This window comes from Papaver somniferum, chromosome 2 (assembly GCF_003573695.1).
Source record: "Papaver somniferum cultivar HN1 chromosome 2, ASM357369v1, whole genome shotgun sequence".
NCBI lineage: Eukaryota > Viridiplantae > Streptophyta > Magnoliopsida > Ranunculales > Papaveraceae > Papaver > Papaver somniferum.
In genome coordinates, this window is record NC_039359.1 from 54,578,291 (window position 1) to 54,599,015 (window position 20,725).

Genomic DNA, 20,725 nt, shown 5'->3' on the forward strand with positions numbered 1-20,725 from the left:
TGTCGTGAATTCAAGGACTAGTACTGCTTGTTACTCTAAAAGGAGGAGGAGGGCTCAGGAAACTAAATGTATCAGGGAATATAGGTGCAACTGATGAAGGAACGGCAGTTGTTGGAAAGTTCTGAGTTCTAGACAATGGAGGAGGCAATGAGAAATTTGGAATGTTAGGCATTGTAGGCAGTACAGTCGGACCATTTGGAATTGTGGGAATAGCAGGTAGTGTGTTTGATGTTTGCAAAAGTTGACGAGCCGCGGAGCTGAACTTGATGTTTGCTGATGAAAATGCAATGATTAAAGACAACACGATGAAGATTTTGTTAGTACCCATGGTTGTGCTTGCAATGGTGATTTCTACCGAGTTTGTAGTGGATTAACATGCATGTTAGTATTAATTGGTGCTTATTATATAGTTGAAAAATGCAATTCTAGCCAATTTTGTTGGATGAGATAAGTGTGTGAACAAAGAAAAATAGTAGTTGCTGTTAGTTGATCTAGTTTTCATTTAGGTGCACGCAATTGGACTATGGGTGGAGTGTAGCCAATTCGGAGTGCCTCCAACCATTGCTAAGTTGTTTGCTAGAAAATCCACTTGATGCATGGCTATGGGGAAAAAAAAAACACATTTGTGTGATAGACACCAGATACCTGTTTTGGTAAGGCTGGCAACTTGGCGTCATTATGAGCACAAAACAAAACATCAACACGAGGGAGACAGAGTCTGTATTGGAAAACTAGTCATGGAACTCCAACGATTTCGACAAGATTTGCTTGGGTTAATGAAGTTTTTGTCCTTGTTACCGTGGTCCATAAGGATGCATATCATTCCAAATATTTCTCCGTCTGTGCCGGTTGGTCAGTATGGAGGTTATCTGTCCTTGGCGCCTTGGTGTTGGTAATTTGCACCGTCTTATCAGTGATTCTTACTTAATTTTACCGCTTCATGTGACTGTAACTTGGATTAATGCAATGCAACATGTATGAGGACTCTCCAGCTTTGTTATTGCCAGGTGATTGTTTGCCGACATATCAAAAGTGTTAACTGGGTCATGGAGGGGAAAAGTGTCTGTACAGGGCATCTGAAAAGCAGCCTGAGGATCTAGAGAGGCGCAAAATGGTCCAAGGTGACTCGTCGATGTGGTCCGTTGTTAATATTGAATACATATCAGATAACAAGATTCGATCCTGCACTGAATTGCTGCACTTTTAAAGTGGTGAAAGGATCTAATACTAATACTGGACATATAACAAATAACAAGGTTAGCTTTAGAAGGCATATATTAACCCACTGACATGCATTCATAAAGGTGAAGGTCGTATCGCCTTTCTAAAAGATAAAATTCATTTCAGAGATTACACATACAGTTCAAATTCAGTTACCTCATACCAGATCAATATCATATTATATATGTTTGAAGAAAAATCACTGCAACAAACAGTCATATCAAGCTCACGAGAAATAATCGAAATTGGTGTAACGCTAGCAATAAAGCCGGCTGCAGTAACACTTAACAATAAAACTGGCTGTAGTGCACGACTGAAAATTCATGTTGATCTTAAAATCATGACTTTTAACTTCTTTATATCTTTCAACCTGTGATTCTGTAAGGGGGACCATTAATGTTTTTCATGCATTTGCCTCTTCACAGAAATTTCTCTCTCTAGTCATGTCATCCTCAACACAGAATCGTCACAGCTGTTTTATCGTATGCTAATTATTCACAAGCATTCAGCAAGGCTGTTAACAATTTGTCTCCTGCATTTTCTTTAAATTTTCACTTGCAGTTTCAAATAAAAAGCCTGTAAAGAAGACTCTATAGCTAACCTTCTTCACATGCATGTGAACCATCTTCTTTCACATGATTCTTAGTTGCCAAAAGCTATTATAAAACCCGTCTCTTTCTCGACAGCTTTCTTTTTCGCTTATAAATCTCGAGATGTCCTAAGGTTTTCTTATTATTCACTGTGCACTACTTTTTAGTTATCTATCCATAATCATGCATACCATGAAGCTCCTTTCGTCTATACTTCTCATCTTCCTTTTTCTACAGGTTCAAATTACACTATCACAACAATCCTACTTTCTTCGACTAATTGTGTTAATGTTCGTGATTATCTAATGATATGTATTGTTCATTATCTCAGGTTTTTGCGGATGCATCATTTCTTGAACCTCTCTCTTCTGATTCTGTGGATAATGTAAGACCCCATTTTCCTCTTATAGTATAAAACTAAGGTCTTTAGTTTTCTATAAAAAAAAAGAAAGAAGGAAAAACCTGGTAGCTACGTATTTCTATGTACAGATTATGATAATGTAACAAAATCTACAAATGTTCAGGTGAAGGAGACTGGCGACATTGCTGATAGTCACAAGACTCATCACCACAAAAAAAATCACCATCACCACAAAAAAATTCACCATTATCATAAGCAGCCGAAAATCAGTAAGTTTACAGCACAGATAGCAAGTTATCAGTACAGTAAATAATTGTACCTATGAACAAATGATTAAGGACATGGTTCCGAAAAAAGAACATATTGTGCCTCAATACTCAACAAATCAATTCCATGTTTTTGTTCTCTTGTGTACAGATTGCAAATTTGCATGCTCAAAGAGATGCATGAAATCGTCGCGAAAGAATGTATGCAGTAGAGCTTGTGGAACATGTTGTGAACGATGCCACTGTGTTCCACCAGGTACCTATGGGAACACAAAAGTATGCCCTTGCTATGCAAAGCTCAAAACTCATGGAAACAAAGCCAAATGCCCTTGAAAATTTCATCAGATGAATTCCTTAAGTCTCTCTTTATCCATTATTTTATTATCATAAAATAAAAGGGAGACCCTGAACTATGTTTTATTTAGATTATGTCGTTTCATTCTCTTATGTACTAGAAGCAACAACTACTAGATCCTAATGGTGTGTAATTTATTCATTGTCTCAGAGTCAGAGTTTCTACTGAAATTTATGAATAAAAAATATATTTATTTATTTCATGATTACATACTTCAACTTTACAAATGGATATATATGGCATCTTATCACTTTTCATACAGCTACATAAGCGGAGATAGGTTTTCGACCAGTTGACAGACCTTTCTAATCTTCACAAGAATGTCAAAAAAAGGCCAATGTGTTAGACCCATGTAGGAATGTTACAAGTAAAACATTCATGCTCAGGATTGTGTAGTTTGAGTTTCATCGCATGAATTCCGTCTCTCTTTTTATCCCCTAATTTAATATGATCAAATAAAGAGATATCCTGAAGTGTGTTTTATTCCGATTATGCAGTTTCCCTCTCCTTAAGTATACTAGAAGCAAAAACTACTAGATCTATTGAAACTTATAAATTAAGATTTCATTTTATCTAATTTCATGATTTCATCCTTCGTTATCACAAAAAGCATATTAATGGCATCCTCGACCAGTTGTCAGAGCTATCTAATCTTCACAAGAATGACCCAGTTTTAGCAGCTAAAACTAAAGATGGACCAAGTTAGTACCAGACACATTCAACAAATTGTAACGTATTTAACCATTTATGTAACCGCTCAATCACTGCTAAAATGCAGCGTAGTAAGTGCCTTGCGTGTTCACATGAACTACTAATTGTAAAAGCAAGATAGGTTCCTAATGGTTATTTTGGAGTACAACCAAACCTTAAGGACAAAGAAATTATGTAAGAACAAGCATGTGCACATACAAGTAAGATCATGTAGCATTATTTATTGATTCACAAATTTCATGCTCAAGATTGTTTAGCTTGAGTTCAGAAATCATTGGGTCAAAAACTCGATCTACAACTTGCTCAATCAAAATATCATTTTTCATGATTGACAAACGAACATTGCTAACCTTATTTAGATACTAACTAGCATTCGTATATCGTGTATAATTACAAAAATATTCGTGATCACACAATTTAAAATTCAAACAATCAGAATATGAAGGAACTATAATTATGCTAGTGAATATAAATCAAATTTTCTGAACAGGAATTAAAAAATTTTGAACAAGAATTAAAAAGGGGTTGTTTCAGAGTTTACTAGAGACAGCAAGATATTTGGTATGGCGCCCCTGAGCAACAATCTTCCCAGTTTTTTTCTTCCTTATCTCCACTGTGACAACTCCAACTGCTTTTCCAACCCGTAAAACCTTCGATTCAATCTCAATTTCTTCCTATAATATAAAACAGAGAAATGACAGGATTAGTTTGCAACAATGCAAACTCCATATATAAGCCCCTTGATAATTATAACTTGAATGTAAAATATTTATACTAGGAGATAAGGTGCACATATCTCAATCTACTAAGCAGATGATCAAATAAAAAATAACCCATTGTTCAGTAGATCACATATTTCTTTTAGAATACTTCGCACCCAAGAACACGGGGCCTAAGTCTGCCTTTTAATTTTAATACATACATTATGTGATGATACAGAATCCATCTCTCTAACCCTCTAACATATAATAATTCTAAAACTTCATATGCTAACTGGATGCAGTTAGATTTACCTACACTTGGCCTTCAACATAAGCGAAACATGTAACCCAGTCAAATGCCATTACCAATTCTTCAACCTTGATCACATATTAACAAGCATAGGGCATTCTAAAAAGCTTACTGGGTATGTAACTCTGCATAGACTGTGTAAAAGGTAGGATGTTTAGAAAAGCAGGTGATCTAAAGAATAAAATAATTCCTGCAAGACGCATACTGGTCCTGGGGAAAGGAGAAGATCCAATTACAACCCAACATAAGACCAATTGCAGTTGGCATTTACAATTTCACGCCATGCCAAAATAAGAAAAGAAAATGGTCTTCAATCTTTTCAAGTCTCTACATTTTGAGGATGATGTATCAATGACGATGAGAGTTGTAATGTATGACAAGGCATTGGGGTTATGCTAAGCTTATCCCAGTACCACATTGAATGCATTTCACCTAGAACTATGATAGTGAAAAGGACTAAAACGACCATATAAAGAATACAAAACATAACCTTGGGTATGCATGTAATACTATGTCGGGACTATTTCTACCTCAACAACAATGTTAACTAAACTCTGCTTGAAAAATCACAAGTGATAAGCAAAATAACCTCCAGGAACTACATCATAGTTTTACATGGGGTGTCATTTTTAAGGGGACCGATGTAACTTATTCTACTCTCAACAATTAAGAAAATTAACAACATAAGAATGGCCATCTTGGTTTCTTTCAATCTCAGTCCTAAAATTAGTACTCAATTCGTAACAGAAAAAGCATACACACAAATCATGTATCTAGCACTGAAATTGAGTAGGAAAGGTGAGAAGACCCACATCAAGATAAGCAGAATCCAAGTAAGAGATGTTGATTTCAACAGAAACACCACTTGTTTTAGCACCAGATGTGAAAATTGCAGCAGACCCAATTATATCAACGAGAGATGCAGTTGCTCCACCGTGAAGGAAATTACCAGAGTTCTAAAGGTCCATCATATCCAAAAATGAGAACAAACGTCAAAATTGAAAGTTAAAGAGAAGGGGTAAAATCTTGCTCAGATTGACTGTACTATTGACTTACAAGGAGACGGGGAGGGACTTTCATGGAGCAAATAATTCGACCTGGTTCAATAAGATCAACTTTGATTCCTTGAATGATTAGAGGGTCGAATAATGAGCCTGGTAAGTCATACATTTCCTCCCCTTCTGATGATGTTCTCTCCAACAACTTCTTCACTGCTTCCAACTCCATTGTTTCCCCCCTCTCTATTCTTCTTTACCCAGATACTCTTTCAAGTTTGTTCTTACTTTTTACTTTCTCAATTGGCTGCCCTACATTGACAAGTAATGATTCATTACATTAGATTCGAACTTTAATATGAACCGCTATTTAAGTAACATGGTGAGAAAAAAAAGCATCCATGTATTGTTAATAGACTGTACCAAAAAAATTAAAATCCGTCTCTTATTTAGCAAATTGCTACCTCTGATATCATTACAGACTTAGCGCAGCAGAATACGTGGGTCAACAGAAAATATAAGGAAAATGATTAATCTTCTGCAGGGAAAGTAATATGCCTGAATAAAAATGATGACCGCTGCCATTACTTGCTCAAATCAATCTCAAATCCGCATGAACTAGAATGGAAGAATGATATGCTTCTGTACAGTTACCCATTAAATATCTAAAACTGTATTCATAACCATTTCACCAGACTGGCTGATGAATACATTAGTCGAACAACATAAATACTGATTGCTGAAAGCAAGAAGGAAAACACATCGTGGAATAACTACTTAAAAATTCACAAAATATGAAAGCTCAAGTCAAGCATCATAAACTGGATCCCCTCAAGTTTGATTGTGAAATAATGTACAAAGATAAAAGTAACAACTTGTCGACACAAGGTAACACAAGTACCCTAGATCGAAGTATTTTAATAGAAAGCTAAGTTTACGAAAAAACAACATAGTTCCATGTTGTTTTGCTAAGCATACTGTACATTCACGTTGATCATGAGTAGCAGATTCCCTATTTAATCTTAAGAAGCTCCTCCATTTCCTTCATTTATATGCATACCAGACTTAAGCTGCATAAGTTAATGATGCAGAAAGAAAGCGACCGTAATAATACTCATGTAACACAGTAACAGTGCAATAATGCACTTTTGTGCGCAGATGATTCAAAGTATTTCAGATATGTGCTAATCAGTTGGTAATCAAGATTCTGATAGGTACTGTGACTTTGATGCTCCCAGGTGAGCCAATGAATCAGCAAACACAAAAATCTGGGTTTGCCATCAACTAAAAGTGTACATTAAATCAAAATGTCAAACCAGGATAGTAAACTACTCTTATTCCGTGATTCATAGGCAATGACGCCAAATGTCTAGCTCCTAATTCTTCAGCAGATTCGACAAGACCTGCTTTAAAAAGAGGAAAGCTAGAAGAACGTAATCAGTTCTCAGTACATAATCCAACAAAATATAAGTTTGAACTTTTCGATTTCACCATAATCTCGATCGAATCTTTCCTAATAATAACACCATATCATTTCACCATTGCCATAGCATGCCCAGTACATGCATCCAAAACCTACATCAGTACATGAACTCGCCATTGACAATTCAAACAACTAAATGAGCTCAATTTTCTCCACCCCACCATGGAAATCAGTTAGGGCATAACATTCAGTCACGGTGTCAATTATAGGTCTTGCTGTTGGCATACCTTAAATCTACTAAAGCATGAACCAACTTAACAGTGAATCCCAATTCCACTTCTCAAAATCCCTAAAACAGCGATCTTTATCAAAAAAAAAAAAATCTAACCCCAAATGTCATCCCACTAAAAAAATTAACCCCAATTTAATAAATTTCATCAAATTCAAGCTAAACCCATTTCTCAAAAATCAATCTTGTCTCTGAAAAACACCCAGTTCATTAAAAACACAAAAATTTCCATTGAACATTAATTGATGAATTTACACACAGAAAACAACAGTTATTGAGAAAGAATTTACCTCCAGGTGCTGTAGCACAAGAAACCAGAATCAGGATTGGAGATTTGAGAGACAGGGGAGAGTGGGAGACTTTGATGATGACTTAAATTTTGAGAACTGATTCTCATTTGTGGTGGTTGGGTGAGTTCAGTAAAATATTTATTATCGTAAGTACTATAATTTTTGTTGACCGTTAGTCAACCAGTGTCAATTGGTTGACTTTTTTATGGTTACCTAAGAGCTTCTCCAATGAAATATGTGCAAGCATAAATGCTAAAATTCAGGTACGACGCTCATCCATTTTGCCTCAAGTTCTTCACCAATCCTAACTTTTTTAATCAATTTGTAGATGAAGTGGCTCAATTTCGGGTTGACATCCTTGTTAAGTTTATCTGGTCAACAGATAATTTACTTTGCATATGAATTGTTCTAACAAGTTTTAGTCTTCATCACTTGTAGATAGTTAGCAATTTTGTTTATAGTCTTCCTATTCTTTTGCTGACTTTGTTCACACATCCTTATCTTTGTAACATATTTTACTATGTGAAAAAGCAAGGGTCTAACAACCATACAAAATATTTCGTTCGGCAATCTGAATAGACTAACTCCAATATACTTTCAATAGAATCAACTAGACAGTCATACTCAATCTATAGAAAAGTATATCAAGGAGTTTATATCTCTATTTCTCAATTCAATCCGCAATCAAACAAATAGTAATTTGCGAGCCCGATTGAATAAGAGAAATAACTTGGACGATATCACATACCAATATCTAAGTGTCAATCAATTCAATCAACAACCCAAAGGTCGGATTCAAGAACTGATTGAACTTAACGCACAACCTTTGATATTTCTATTATATAACAAAATATAATGCGGAAAATAAATAACATAGACACCAGAAGTTTTGTTATGGAGGAAACTGCAAATGCAGAAAAACCCCGGGACCGGCCTAGTCCAGCTTTGAACACCACACTGTATTAAGCTGCTAAAGACACTAGCCTACTACCAATGAACATAGTACTGGAATGTAGTTGAGACCTAATCAATCTCACACTAATCAAGGTACAGTTGTGCTCCTTACGTCTCTGAACCCCAGCAGGATTCTATGCACTTGATTCCCTTAGTTGATCTCACCCACAACCGAGAGTTGCTACGACCCAAAGTCGAAGACTTGATAAACAAATCTGTCTCACACAGAAAATTTTATTGCAATAGATAAATATGTCTCCCACAAAAATACCTACGAGTTTTATTCTGTTTTTTAATAAATCAAGGTGCACATGAACCAATTGATAAACCAGACTTATATTCTCGAAGAACTATCTAGTATTATCAATTACCTCACAATAATCTTAATCGTATGGAAGCGAAACAAGATATTGTAGAATCACAAACGATGAGACGAAGATGTTTGTGACTACTTTTAATCTTACTTATTGAAGATAAACCTCAAGCAAATCATAGAAAAGATAATACTGAATCACGATAGTAAAAGTAAGATCAGAACACACAACTACAAAGAAAATAGTTGGTTCTGGCTTCACAATCCCAATGAGGTCTTCAAGTCGTTAACCTACGGGGTTTCGTGAAAAACCTAAGGTTAAAGGAGAATCGACTCTAGTCACAACTAGTATCACACAGAAGGTGTGGGGATTAGGTTTCCCATCTGCTAGAGTTCTCCGTTATATAGTTTTCAAATCAGGGTTTGCAATCTAAGTTACCTTGGTGAAAAGCATTCAATATTCACCATTAGATGAAAACTTGATTAGATTAAAGATAGTATCTTTCAACCGTCAGATCGAACTTATCTTATTATACACAAATGAAATTTACCTTTATTTAGGTTTGAGTAATCGTACCTAAATGTGTACACTAGGTTGGCTCAACAATAGATAACCGAAGTTAGCTATATGAACCCTCTCATATCAACCTTATTCATCTTAATCACAACTAGTTCAAATGACTAAAATGAAACTAGTTATAGAATTGTTCAATTGCTATATTCTCATAGAAGTATACAAGAACACAATTGAAGCAAAATCGGTTTGATTCACTCGAATCAATTCATGAACATTATAGACACGGTTTGCAAATAATGTATTCCTTATTATATAAGTGTATTAGTTCATGAACAAACCGATTTTAGAACTTTAACCACTCATTAAGTATGCAAACAGGTACGCATACTTAAGTAGCCGGTCTGAGTTTGGGTTCACCAGTATGCAAATGGGTACGCATACTTCCAAACACAACAGAAATTCCCGGACCCAAACCCTTCACCAGTACGCGCACGGGTATGTATACTTAGGTACTCGGAATTTCACAACTAATGACAGGTACGGATACGGGTATCCATACTATAGTTTCGGTCATGGATCACATATACGCAAGAACACATACTATGTTTATAATCCAATGATGGTTAATTATTCTAAACTCTATTTCAATCACTGAAACATTCTTAGAGGATGACAATAGATATTTTCTCGAACTATTAGCATCAAAGCAAATTTCAAGTTATTGAAATAATCATTTCGAAACATTCCAAGTCTACACCAAATGATTGTATCACACAAACCATGTAAGATGTTACTCGGCGATTTTCACATGATCAAATTTTGACTTTCGTCAAGAATATAAGATGAACTTGGTTGAAGTGAAAGCTTACCAACACATATTTCGAGAAATATGTAAGCGAGTTAAAATAAGCTCAAAATATCAAATGTGCATAATCAAATACTTTATAGTAATACGACTTTTCTCTCAATATATGAGATATAGTATAAATAGATTTTCCAAGTGATAGATGAGTTTTAGTCTCCATATACCTTTTCTTGATGAAGTTCCACAATCTCTCCTTAGTAGTTCTTCGTCTTCAATTGATGAACGCCGTGAAGTCTAATGCTCAACCGCACAATCTATCCTAGTCCGAGACATCACTATAAGTAGACTAGAAATCAAGACTTATAGTTTTGATCAATAACATAGACAAACAAGCTTGAGATAGAAACGCTTGCGAGTTCGACTGAGCAGTGCTCTAAAACTATGCATCTACTAGAAGTATGAATCAATAACATAAGTCTACACACAGTTGTGTGAGATACAAAACCCTAAGACCAATATTGCAACATGGTAATCAAGAGCAAGGTTAGATTATTTTTGCTCTGCAACTGCATCATCATGACTATTGAAGATGAAACTCAAAACACTACAATACCATCTTCCAACAACCCTTCACTTAATAGGGATTCGGGTCTCTCCCTATCCAGTCCCTATTATGTTCATCCTGATGACAATCCTACTACTGTCATCTTCACACCTCTTCTCACCAGTGATAACTATTGCATCTGGGAAAGAGGAAATCAGGAAAGCCCTAAGTGCTAAATCCAAAATCGGCCTATATTTATGGATATGTTACGAAACCCATTGATCCATCTGAACTTCCCCATTGGACTCGAGAAGATGACTTGGTTGGCAGCTGGGTTGCTAACTATATTGACCCAGAAATTCGATCCAGTTTCATGTCCTTTCTATTTGCTAGAGACTGGTGGTTAGAAATCAAAAATCGATTTTATCATACCAATGCTATTTAGCTTTTTACCCTGATACAATCAATCTCTTCATTGAAACAAGAAAACATATACGTTGCGATGTACTTCACTCGCCTCAAGACTCTATGAGATCAGCTGGATTCGTTCAGGAATCTTGTACCATGCATCTGTGGAGCAGGAAAAGACTTTATGGATCATCACAATCAAGACAGGTCCATGGAATTCCTGCAGGGGCTACATGATCGTTTTTCTTCCCTGCGTTGTGATGCAGGGGGAGGAACATCAAGGTATTAACTCATCTTGTTTATATCAAGTTCAATGTGCCGCACTCAATATTTCTCGCGGTGGTTCCCACTCAGCCAGACCAAACCAGCGGTCTTTCTCCAATCCTGGCAGCAGCCACATCACTAGAATGGTACCAACAAACAACCAAGGCCTTTTTGTTATCGCTACAATAAGCATGGACACACTAGGCTTACATGATGCAAGCTCAGTGGATATCCAAAGGATCCTCCATGATCAAGAGATACTAAATCTCTGGCGTATGATGCTTCTCCAGTTCCACTTGCTGCTCCAAGTATCATTGCAGCTTAGTATTCTCTCATACTCTCTTTGCTTGAACCGAATCAGACAGGAAATGACATAGACTCGTATGCCAATTTCGCAGGTATCACTTTATCTTGCTGTTCTAATATTTGGATTGTAGATAGTGGTGCAACTCACCACATCTGTTATTCTCTATCTTGTTTTTCATCTTTGTAAGTCAACTTACACGAACATCTAATTGCTATATTAACTTCTCACACGAGTCTTGTATCTTTCAGGACCGTCTCACAAATAAGGAGATTGGGTGGAGTATGCGGATCGCTGGCCTCCATCATTTCAGTTTTCAACCATCGGTTTCTTCCTTAGTAGCAAATAAGCCAGAAGATACAGGACACTGCTGTCTCGGCCATCCAAATATGGATTTTTTCAATTTTTTAGCTCGCAATTTTGCTTATGTAGGTTATTCTTTTAAACACTTGTGTGATGTATGTACAAGGGAAAAACAATCCCTTCTTAAGTTTAATAAAAGTGTTTCTTTATCAATGCATCCTTTTCAATAAATTCATGCTGACATCTGGGTCCTTTCTCTATTGCATCTTTAACTGATGCGAAATATTTTCTTACAATTTTAGATGATTACTCTAGGTGTACTTAGGTGTTTTTGATGAAATTTAAATCTGAAACTTTGAAGTTTCTTAAATATTTCTTTGCCTTTGTTATCAAACAATTTGGACATCAAATCAGCAGCATATCCTCTGTTATTAACTCATTAGTTATCCCCCAACTACAAACTTTCAAGTCTGATAATGAGTCCGAATTCAAATCAAATGAACTCCTATCTTGGTTCCATCAAAATAGGATTTTACATCAAACTAGTTGTGTATATTATCCAAAAAAAAATGGTATTGTTAAAGAAAACATCGTCACTTGCTCAATGTTGCTAAATATTTATGTTTTCAAGCCAATTTACCCATTCGTTTTTGGGGAGAATGTCTTTTGGCAGCTGCGTATTTAATTAAAAAACTGCGTATTATCTCATAAATCAGCACATGAGATACTTCTGAATTCTAAACCAGATTATTCATCTCTCCATGTTTTTGGTTGCCTTTGCTTTGGAAGAAATGCAAACATCTTTAATAAGTTTGATCAACGAGCCAAGCCTGGCATCTTCATTGGATATCCTCATGGACAAAAAGGTACAATTTTTTTTATCTAGAGTCAAAATATGTGTATGTCTCACGTGATGTATTGTTTCATGAACACAAATTTCCTTTTCAATATATATCTGATGTTCAACCCCCACATGTTCCTATCTCAGTACAACAGTCCGAGTTTCATCCATATGACTCAACCTTTCAGTCTCCTTCTTTTGAAATCTCCAATCCTTCTCAATCTCCTGTTTCATGTTCTCACGAACATTGATATCCTTTCATAAACTCATGTCATTTTGCTGCCTTACCATCTATTAATACACTTAATTCCATGAGTAACACATCTTATTCACAACCTACATGATCACTATCTGTAGATATACCACTAATGATAAGGTGTTACCATCGACTGTAATGCCTCCAGGCCAATCATCTACTTCTAAAAACATTACAGTTTTACCATCTCCATAGACAAAACTTAATCCAGTAGTTCCTACATTAGAGTTTGAAACACCAACAACAGAATCATGTCCCGCTCGTACTCATAATCCACCTTCTTATTTGAAGGATTATCATTGTTATACTGCTAGAGTCACATCAACTTCTCTTTATCCAATGACTAATTATTTGTCTTTTGACAAATTCACTCCCTCCCATAAGGCGTTTCCATCCTCAGCTATTCTTACTGAAGAACCTAGATCATTCTCTTAGGAAAATAAATTCCCTAAATGGCGAGAAGCTATGGCCAATGAAATCATTGCTTTAGAAGCCAACAATACTTGGATCTTAGTCGATTTACCACCTAGAAAAACAACCATTGGCTGCAAATAGGTGTTTAAAATGAAGTTCAATGTCGCTGGCACTGTTGAACGATATAAGGCTCGACTTGTAGCCAAAGGTTACACTCAACATGAAGGAATTGATTGCTATGATACCTTTGCATTGGTTGCTAAGTTGGTTACTTTTCGCGTCTTCCTATCTATTGCAGCTATATAAAGATGGTCTCTTCATCAACTTGATGCCAATAATGCATTTCTTTAAGGGGGCCTTTATGAAGAAATTTACATGAAGATTCCTCCTGGCTTAGCACGTAAAGGTGAGTCTCAAGTTTTTAAAATAAAAAAATATCTCTAACGTTTCAAGCAAGCCCCTCGTCAATGGTTTGCGAAGCTTTCTTCTGTTTTACTATCTAAAGGTTTTAACAAGTCCTTATGTGATAATTCCCTTTTCACATATCACCGAGGTTCAAACTCTAGTTTTGTTCTTGTCTATGTTGATGACATCATTACCAGTGGTAAAGATAATAGCTTTATTAAATCTCTCAAGCCGCGTCTTGCTTCTCATTTTTCGATCAAAGATCTCGGTTGTTCAATGTTTTTTTAGGCATTGAGGTCTCTCGATCTCCCAAGGGCATATTTGTTTGTCAAAGAAAATATATACTTAATATCCTTAAGGATTCTGGTCTCACAGGGGCACGTATATTAGCTTTTCCACTACACCATTTTTCGGAATTAGCAACGGCTTCCTCGTGTTGCAAAAGGCACTTGCAACAGTACCCAGCCGTTGCAAAACGTGGCGTTGCATTTATTTTGCAAAAGCTCAGAAGCCGTTGCGAAATTTTCCGCAACGGTTTTCGGGTTCAGCCAACTGTTTTTCCCTCGATTTTGCAATTGTTTCGGCCGTTACGAACAGGTTTAGTAACATCGTTCAGCTGTTGCTATGATCTTGTCGCAACAGCTTCGAGCAGTTGCGAAATGGAGGATTCACAACTGCTGTGTAGCAGTTGTGAAATTTAGAACCAAAAACACTTAGAACGGCTAATCTTAGCCGGACCCGGTTTTATTATTCTGGTTCTAAATTTAGCAACATCTTTCAACCGTTGCTAAATTTTTGCAACTAAAAAAAAAGTCAACAATCATCATATGAACTAGTCAAGAGTTCCATGGAAAATTTTCAGGCCAAAAATTCACTGAAAGAGGCATCAATTGCGCATTGAACAAAGAAAGAGACATTAAGTGCTAATAGAAAAATTTAGCAAACATTTCTAATGTTTCTAAAAAAATAATAAGTACAACCAAAAAAAGTCTGGAATCCCCACTTGAGTTTATAAATGTAGCAGTGTAATGCTTAATTAGACAATAAATGTAAAAAATAGTAGGACAAGGACTTAACCTTAGGGATTTTCTTTAGCATACCTAGATGGGCACCGAGCTCAATTACATGCAATTTTGACTTAGTTTTCCAAGTATTGGTGGTCTTCGTGACAAAAAGAAATGATCCTAATCTATCATAAGCCTGATGAATTGCATGAAACGTGTACAACAAAGACAAACATCGGCAAACCCCTGAAACATTGAAAAAATAATTCTTAACCACCTAAGTGAGAATACCATTTACCATAGCGAACTCCAGATACACAAGAAAGAAAGAAGAAAGATAATGCAAAAAATCATCATCCTTTTCACTTTGATATATCCATGTGTTGGACCAAATAGAGTAACAAAAAATCAAGCCAACGCGTGTATTGTATTTCCTGTGGTTATCACTAGACAAGTAAACTCTAATCTTGTCCATAGTATATCAGTAGAAAAGTTAAGCTTCTCATAAAGTGTGTTCATACCACCTAAGAAATGTAGGAACTTCTAATGCTTGGACACTACTCACATAATTTGATTGAACCTTTATTCTATCAAAATCCACCTAACTACTTACTCCAAACTACCTGATACTGCAAGAATTTCTTCCATGTAGTTTTTGTTGATGCCTAAGCCAAGAATTTCTCATTTTGGTGTAATCAAGATTATTCTTGGATTCTTAATGGAAAAGTACTACAGAAGAAGCAATGTGGACGCATGATCAGAATTTTAGCAATCATGTTCACATTACCTCAGGGTTCTGACCAAAATAATGATAAGAGACTGGTATTCTTTCAAGTCTCAAGATGGTGTTCAAATAGCACGTGCATTCACATAATTAACGTCTTCCTTTGATATCCCAGCTGGAGATAAGGCCCTCTCAATGAAAAGTATAACTTGAGTTCCTAATTCAGCAATGTAAATAAATAAGAATAATCAGACCAATTTAGCTGCATAATCAATGACAGAATTAGACAGATATGATGAGGATTTTACTACATACTATCAGGATGAGGGTCAGTCATGTAATAAGCATCCACCTAAAAATTCAGCAAATATAATTGCTCCTCTTTTCTGTAAATTCAAGGGGAAATAGTTAAAAATGGAACGTATGTCACCTGAAGATTACTTGCCTTTGATTTCTTAATATCTGAAACAAGTCAGTGTTGGTATAAAGGTTAACAGTCATATAAAAAGTGAAGAGGCATGTCAAATTCATCGACTAACACTTTTCAAAGTATTCAAGATCCATAAAATCACATATATAAGCACCAGAGTCTAATTTAAGCTAAAAGGAGCTTACTTAGAAGATTCTAGAATTATTTCCCGTTATAATTCTGAATTAATATATTATTTGCTTATTTCCAGTTTTTTTACAAACAAAGGTTAAAAACTAAAACATAAACAATGGGTACCTTCAGATTATTGGTATCAACAGATGGTAAAGGGAAGGATCAGCTAAGCTAGTAACACTCGCTAGAGGAAAATCGCCAACACCAGTAATATGCACCTAGTACATCTAACCTTAAGTCAGTGAGTATACTGATACAGATAAAATAAAATAAGTACAAGCTAGATATGAAAATAGATGTAGTACATTAGACAGAGATATAATACACTAGATAGAGAATCGTTAAGGAAAAGAACGCATCATGCTGAACTAGGAGAAAAAAATGTTTGATGGAGTATGCTTTAACAAACCAAACCGTAATATTCATAAATATACATTTTAGGAATCACAAGAAGTAAATCAATATAGTAGAAAAATAACAGATCATAATTATTTGAGTTTTTTACTAAATTGAGAAGTTTCTTCCCTAGAGCTGTTGATAGGATTAAGAGGATATTGGGGTTTTGCAAGCATCACTGCATTGGCGAAGCAAAGCAGGTTTATGATCAAATGATTGCACAAGGAGGATTACCTAATGTTGTTCAACCCTTTTAACACATTGAAAGTAACAAGAAACTATAACGGAAAGTAGACGATGATTGCTGCATAACGCTGCTTAAAAATCGTCTTTCACTCGCTCAAGAAACACAAAGGGTATACTCCTTCCAGTTGCTTCATTCGCAACAACAAGAAACGCTACATGACCAACAAATTATACATGAGATTGCATGATTAACAACAACAAAAAAAAAATGTCAATGAAAACTATAATAGTAAACAATGTACCTAATCCATTGTCATTGAGGAAGTTTCTGTAAGCATTAGGCTGCAATAGTACTAAAGTTACCAGAAAATGATGTATGCCCTACTAGAACAACAGTACCCTTCACAGCAAAAATATATCTCAACCCTCTTTGACTCATGATTCAGGTGTGACTCCAAGCCAAGATGTACAAAGATTGATCTCGTCTTCGAGAAACCATAAATCTATGAAATCACAAAACTAGGTTAATGAGCATAACAACCAAATTCCAGTACATATATGGTAGAAAAGAATGAATAAAACCCCCTAAATTATCAGTACTTGTTACTGCTCAGTTACCGTAACTTACACACCTAGGTCCCTTTTTAACAGCTTCACTAAGTCCCAAGTGATGACCATCATTGCAGGGTATGTCTGATTTTAGATGACACAAAGTAGAAATACCACTTAAAGTGAAGCGAGTACGGATTATATGGACTGGAAAGTAGTACCGACAAAAAGGATAGCTGCAAGTACTTGGCAATAGGAAAGATACCAAACAACTGTTTCCTAATAAAAGATAGCAATGTATCAAGTACTACCACTAACAACACTTTCTTCAATTCAATAGACCAATTTACTACAATGTAGTATAAAGAAGAACAAAAATCAACTTACATCCAAGTTTTGCCTCAGTTTCTTTATGCATCTGTTTCTAAAAACTGTAGAAGCACAGTCAACGATTCCACAACACATATACTCCAATTTCTTTGTTATACGTACCTGGGGTAGGAATTCTCTTACTGGCTCAAGTAAGTAAAACAATTTCTGAGATAATTATACACACCAATCATACAAATTTATGGAATTAACAGCTACAAAAACAACAATCAATTGAATCATGTAAAAATCAATCAATTTAACCATCAATCTCACAGCCAGATTCAATCAAAACCATAACCACATTTATATTATTTTGAATTAATAGCTGCAAACAATAAAGATTTCTAATTTGACAAATCCCTAAAATTCACATCACCACTGTCATCAATCAAAGAAGAAACAAACCTAGGGTATCCCTTACCAACAACATAGAAAAAAACAGGAGACATAATATGAGTTTCAGTAAAATTACCAATAGCTTTAGACAACATAAATTACTCTCGATTACCGTTGATGACCCTCATCGACTATTCTTCATCGATTCAGAACAAATCTTCAAGAACTGATGATGTTGATGGGTTTTGCTGGTGAATCTTTGTTTTCAGTTGGTGTTGGTGAAAAAAATAGAGAAAATCTGATGCTATTGATGGATTTTGTAGAAGAATCTTCGTTTTTAGTAGGTGTTGATGAAGAGAATAGAGATGGAGATAAGAAGAAGATGGAGGCGTTGCTCCTGGTCGATGAAAGAAGAAAAGAAAGATAAGTAAGGGAGTTAGGGTTGGATATAAGATAATGAAAAAAAGGTGGAATAATCTTTACCATGTAAAACGATTTCATATGTTTGGGTTGAAAAATAGAACTAGTGTGACCACCCACTCAGCTGGATCGCACACTTGAAACTCTGGTGTTACCTTGCACACAAGCAGGCATCACATGTGGTAAGGTCAGCCGTTGCGAATTGCAACAAGGCTAAAAAATTTGCAACTGCTTTCTGCAGTTGCGAAATTTGTAACTGCGGGTAGCAGTTGCTAATTTTTGAGTTGTTGCGATTTCTTTTGCGAATTCGCAACTTCTTAAGAGATGTTTCAAAACTTAGTTGCTAATTGGGGAAAATGGCGTAGTGTTCCAATAGATATAAAACTCAAGTTACTTTCTACATATGGTACGAAATTAACAGATCCAAGTTCTTTTCGTCGTCTAATAGGTCGTTTTTCATATCGATGTCACTGTAACTTGGCCAGACATTACATACTCAGTTAATTATCTGAGTCAGTTCTTGCAACATCCCAGAACAGCTCATATGGATGCTGCTCATCGTATTCTACGATATCTCAAAACAAACTATTGGACATGGCATTTTATGTCCTCATCCAGTTCTTTATCTCTTTATGGTTACACAGACTCTGATTCGGATGGTTGCTTAATTACTCGACGTTCTACTACTGACTATTTTGTTACCGTAGGTAATAGTCCTATTTCTTATAAATCAAAGAAACAACCTACAGTAGCACGCTCATCTGCTGAAGATGTCCTCTTCCAATCACTGTTTCTTGTGATAGTCAAGTAGCAATTCACATTGCTCAAAATCCGGTTTTTCACGAACGAACTAAATGTTAAATAGTACCACATCGCCTAGGGAAACCTAGGTTCCATGCTTAATAATCCTTGGGCAATCCTAACCTTGTAAGCCGGTTTTCGAGTTTAGTTAGGCCCGGGGATTACTAACATGGTATCAGAGCCAGGCCCTTCTCAACACTATCCATGTCCATCAGTATATCAGTATTGTCAATCAGTGTTTCCGTGGTTTCCGTACCACCCATCAGTGTATCCCTGTCAGCGGCGTGTCACACCCATCAGTTCAGTGTAGTCATAGTCATTGAGGAGGGGTGTTAAATAGTACCACATTTCCTAGGGCAACCTAGGTTCCATGCTTAATAAGCCTTGGGCAATCCTAACCTTGCAAGCCGGTTTTCGAGGTTAGTTAGGCCCGGGGATTCCTAACACTAAACACATAGAAATTGATTTCTACTTTGTTCGTGAAAGTTGCTGGATGTATTGATATTACCTACACATCTACCGTCCTCTGATCAATTTATTGATGTTTTCACAAAACCTTTGGGAGCTGCACTTTTTGGTCGTCTAGTTAGAAAGATGGGTGTTCGTTCAGAATCTACCGATCCAACTTGAGGGTGGGTGGGTGGTAATTTTATGTGGTTAACAGAGAACTTACTTTGTATATGAGTTGTTGTAACAAGTTTTGGTCTTCCTCCTTGTAAATAGTTAACAGTTATGTTATAGGATTCATATTCTTTTACTGACTCGGTTCACGCATCCTTATCATTATAACATCTCGTACTATGTATTTACTATAAGTATGAATATATAACATAAGTCTACACACAGCTGTGTGAGATACAAAACCCTAAAACCAATATTGCAACAATCCTCAAGGTTGATGTCTTTTAGACATTCACGCTGAAGATCTCAACACATCCCAGTAAGCTTTTACTTAATTAAATTAAATTAACATTAATATATTAAGTAATCATTTTTAGCTTTTATCCAATCCAAATATAATTTGAAGTTATTGAAAATAAAATCAATACTGATCAAAAGAAGGTGTCAAATACAACATCGTTGAATATGGGTTTTTTTTCCTCCCTAATTTTAGGAAAAAATCGGAAGAGAATTTCATGTTTATGTTGCCACATAGAAACCGCACAATGACCTTTTGGAGAAGTTCTAAGCTCATTTTTATGGCAACACTTAATGGAGCGACTCATGTATTTGGTTATTTTTCAGTTCCACTGTACCGTACAATGGTGAATCTCTTTTGTGAATCTCTTTTGTCGCGTGGACCAAATATAGGGGATCGATTTTAATTAGGGAGAGTGATATTTCTCAACGTTACCCTTGTTGCTGGAGATGTCATCGGATTGGCAGTTGGACTTGTCTCGTTGGCTGGGTATGCTCAAGAGAATTAGTTTTTTTTCTTTTCTTTTTTAATGGTTTTGAAGCATTTCGCGGGGTTAAGGAGACCCCAACCAAAC

The 20,725-nt window shown here is 35.9% G+C and overlaps 3 protein-coding genes across 5 annotated transcripts; 1 reads left to right on the plus strand and 2 right to left on the minus strand.

Moving 5' to 3' along the window:
* Positions 1-10: 10 nt before the first annotated feature.
* LOC113351054 (proline-rich receptor-like protein kinase PERK2) lies at positions 11-328 on the minus strand. The gene has a single exon (XM_026595125.1). The coding sequence runs from the start codon at positions 326-328 to the stop codon at positions 11-13; it is 318 nt and encodes a 105-aa protein (XP_026450910.1).
* A 1,392-nt stretch (positions 329-1,720) lies between these two features.
* Positions 1,721-2,998, plus strand: LOC113347693 (gibberellin-regulated protein 9-like). The gene is made up of 4 exons (XM_026591367.1): positions 1,721-2,048; positions 2,143-2,196; positions 2,336-2,441; positions 2,590-2,998. The coding sequence occupies exons 1-4, from the start codon at positions 1,995-1,997 to the stop codon at positions 2,769-2,771; spliced, it is 396 nt and encodes a 131-aa protein (XP_026447152.1). The 5' UTR covers positions 1,721-1,994; the 3' UTR covers positions 2,772-2,998.
* Positions 2,999-3,791: 793 nt separating this feature from the next.
* On the minus strand, positions 3,792-7,625 carry LOC113347694 (acyl-coenzyme A thioesterase 13-like). Of its 3 annotated transcripts, XM_026591370.1 has the most exons (5): positions 7,513-7,625; positions 6,069-6,152; positions 5,572-5,822; positions 5,328-5,471; positions 3,792-4,178 (listed from the first exon to the last, which is right to left on the minus strand). In XM_026591370.1, the coding sequence occupies exons 3-5, from the start codon at positions 5,740-5,742 to the stop codon at positions 4,035-4,037; spliced, it is 459 nt and encodes a 152-aa protein (XP_026447155.1). In that variant the 5' UTR covers positions 5,743-5,822; positions 6,069-6,152; positions 7,513-7,625; the 3' UTR covers positions 3,792-4,034. The 3 variants fall into 3 exon arrangements, with proteins under 3 accessions (XP_026447155.1, XP_026447154.1, XP_026447153.1); XM_026591369.1 differs by lacking the exon at positions 6,069-6,152 and having other exon boundaries at positions 5,572-5,817; positions 7,513-7,619; XM_026591368.1 differs by lacking the exon at positions 6,069-6,152 and having other exon boundaries at positions 7,513-7,619.
* Between the last annotated feature and the right edge of the window lie 13,100 nt (positions 7,626-20,725).

Bases quoted from the DNA above. Each gene is read 5' to 3' on its own strand.
- LOC113351054 (XM_026595125.1), bottom strand. From the start codon at position 328: ATGGGTACTAACAAAATCTTCATCGTGTTGTCTTTAATCATTGCATTT.
- LOC113347693 (XM_026591367.1), top strand. From the start codon at position 1,995: ATGCATACCATGAAGCTCCTTTCGTCTATACTTCTCATCTTCCTTTTT. The intron at 2,049-2,142 runs GTTCAAATTACA...TCATTATCTCAG, and splicing joins TCATCTTCCTTTTTCTACAG to GTTTTTGCGGATGCATCATT. The intron at 2,197-2,335 runs GTAAGACCCCAT...ACAAATGTTCAG, and splicing joins CTTCTGATTCTGTGGATAAT to GTGAAGGAGACTGGCGACAT.
- LOC113347694 (XM_026591370.1), bottom strand. From the start codon at position 5,742: ATGGAGTTGGAAGCAGTGAAGAAGTTGTTGGAGAGAACATCATCAGAA. The intron at 5,472-5,571 runs GTAAGTCAATAG...ATGGACCTTTAG, and splicing joins AAGTCCCTCCCCGTCTCCTT to AACTCTGGTAATTTCCTTCA. The intron at 4,179-5,327 runs GTGGGTCTTCTC...TTTATATTATAG, and splicing joins TGGATTCTGCTTATCTTGAT to GAAGAAATTGAGATTGAATC.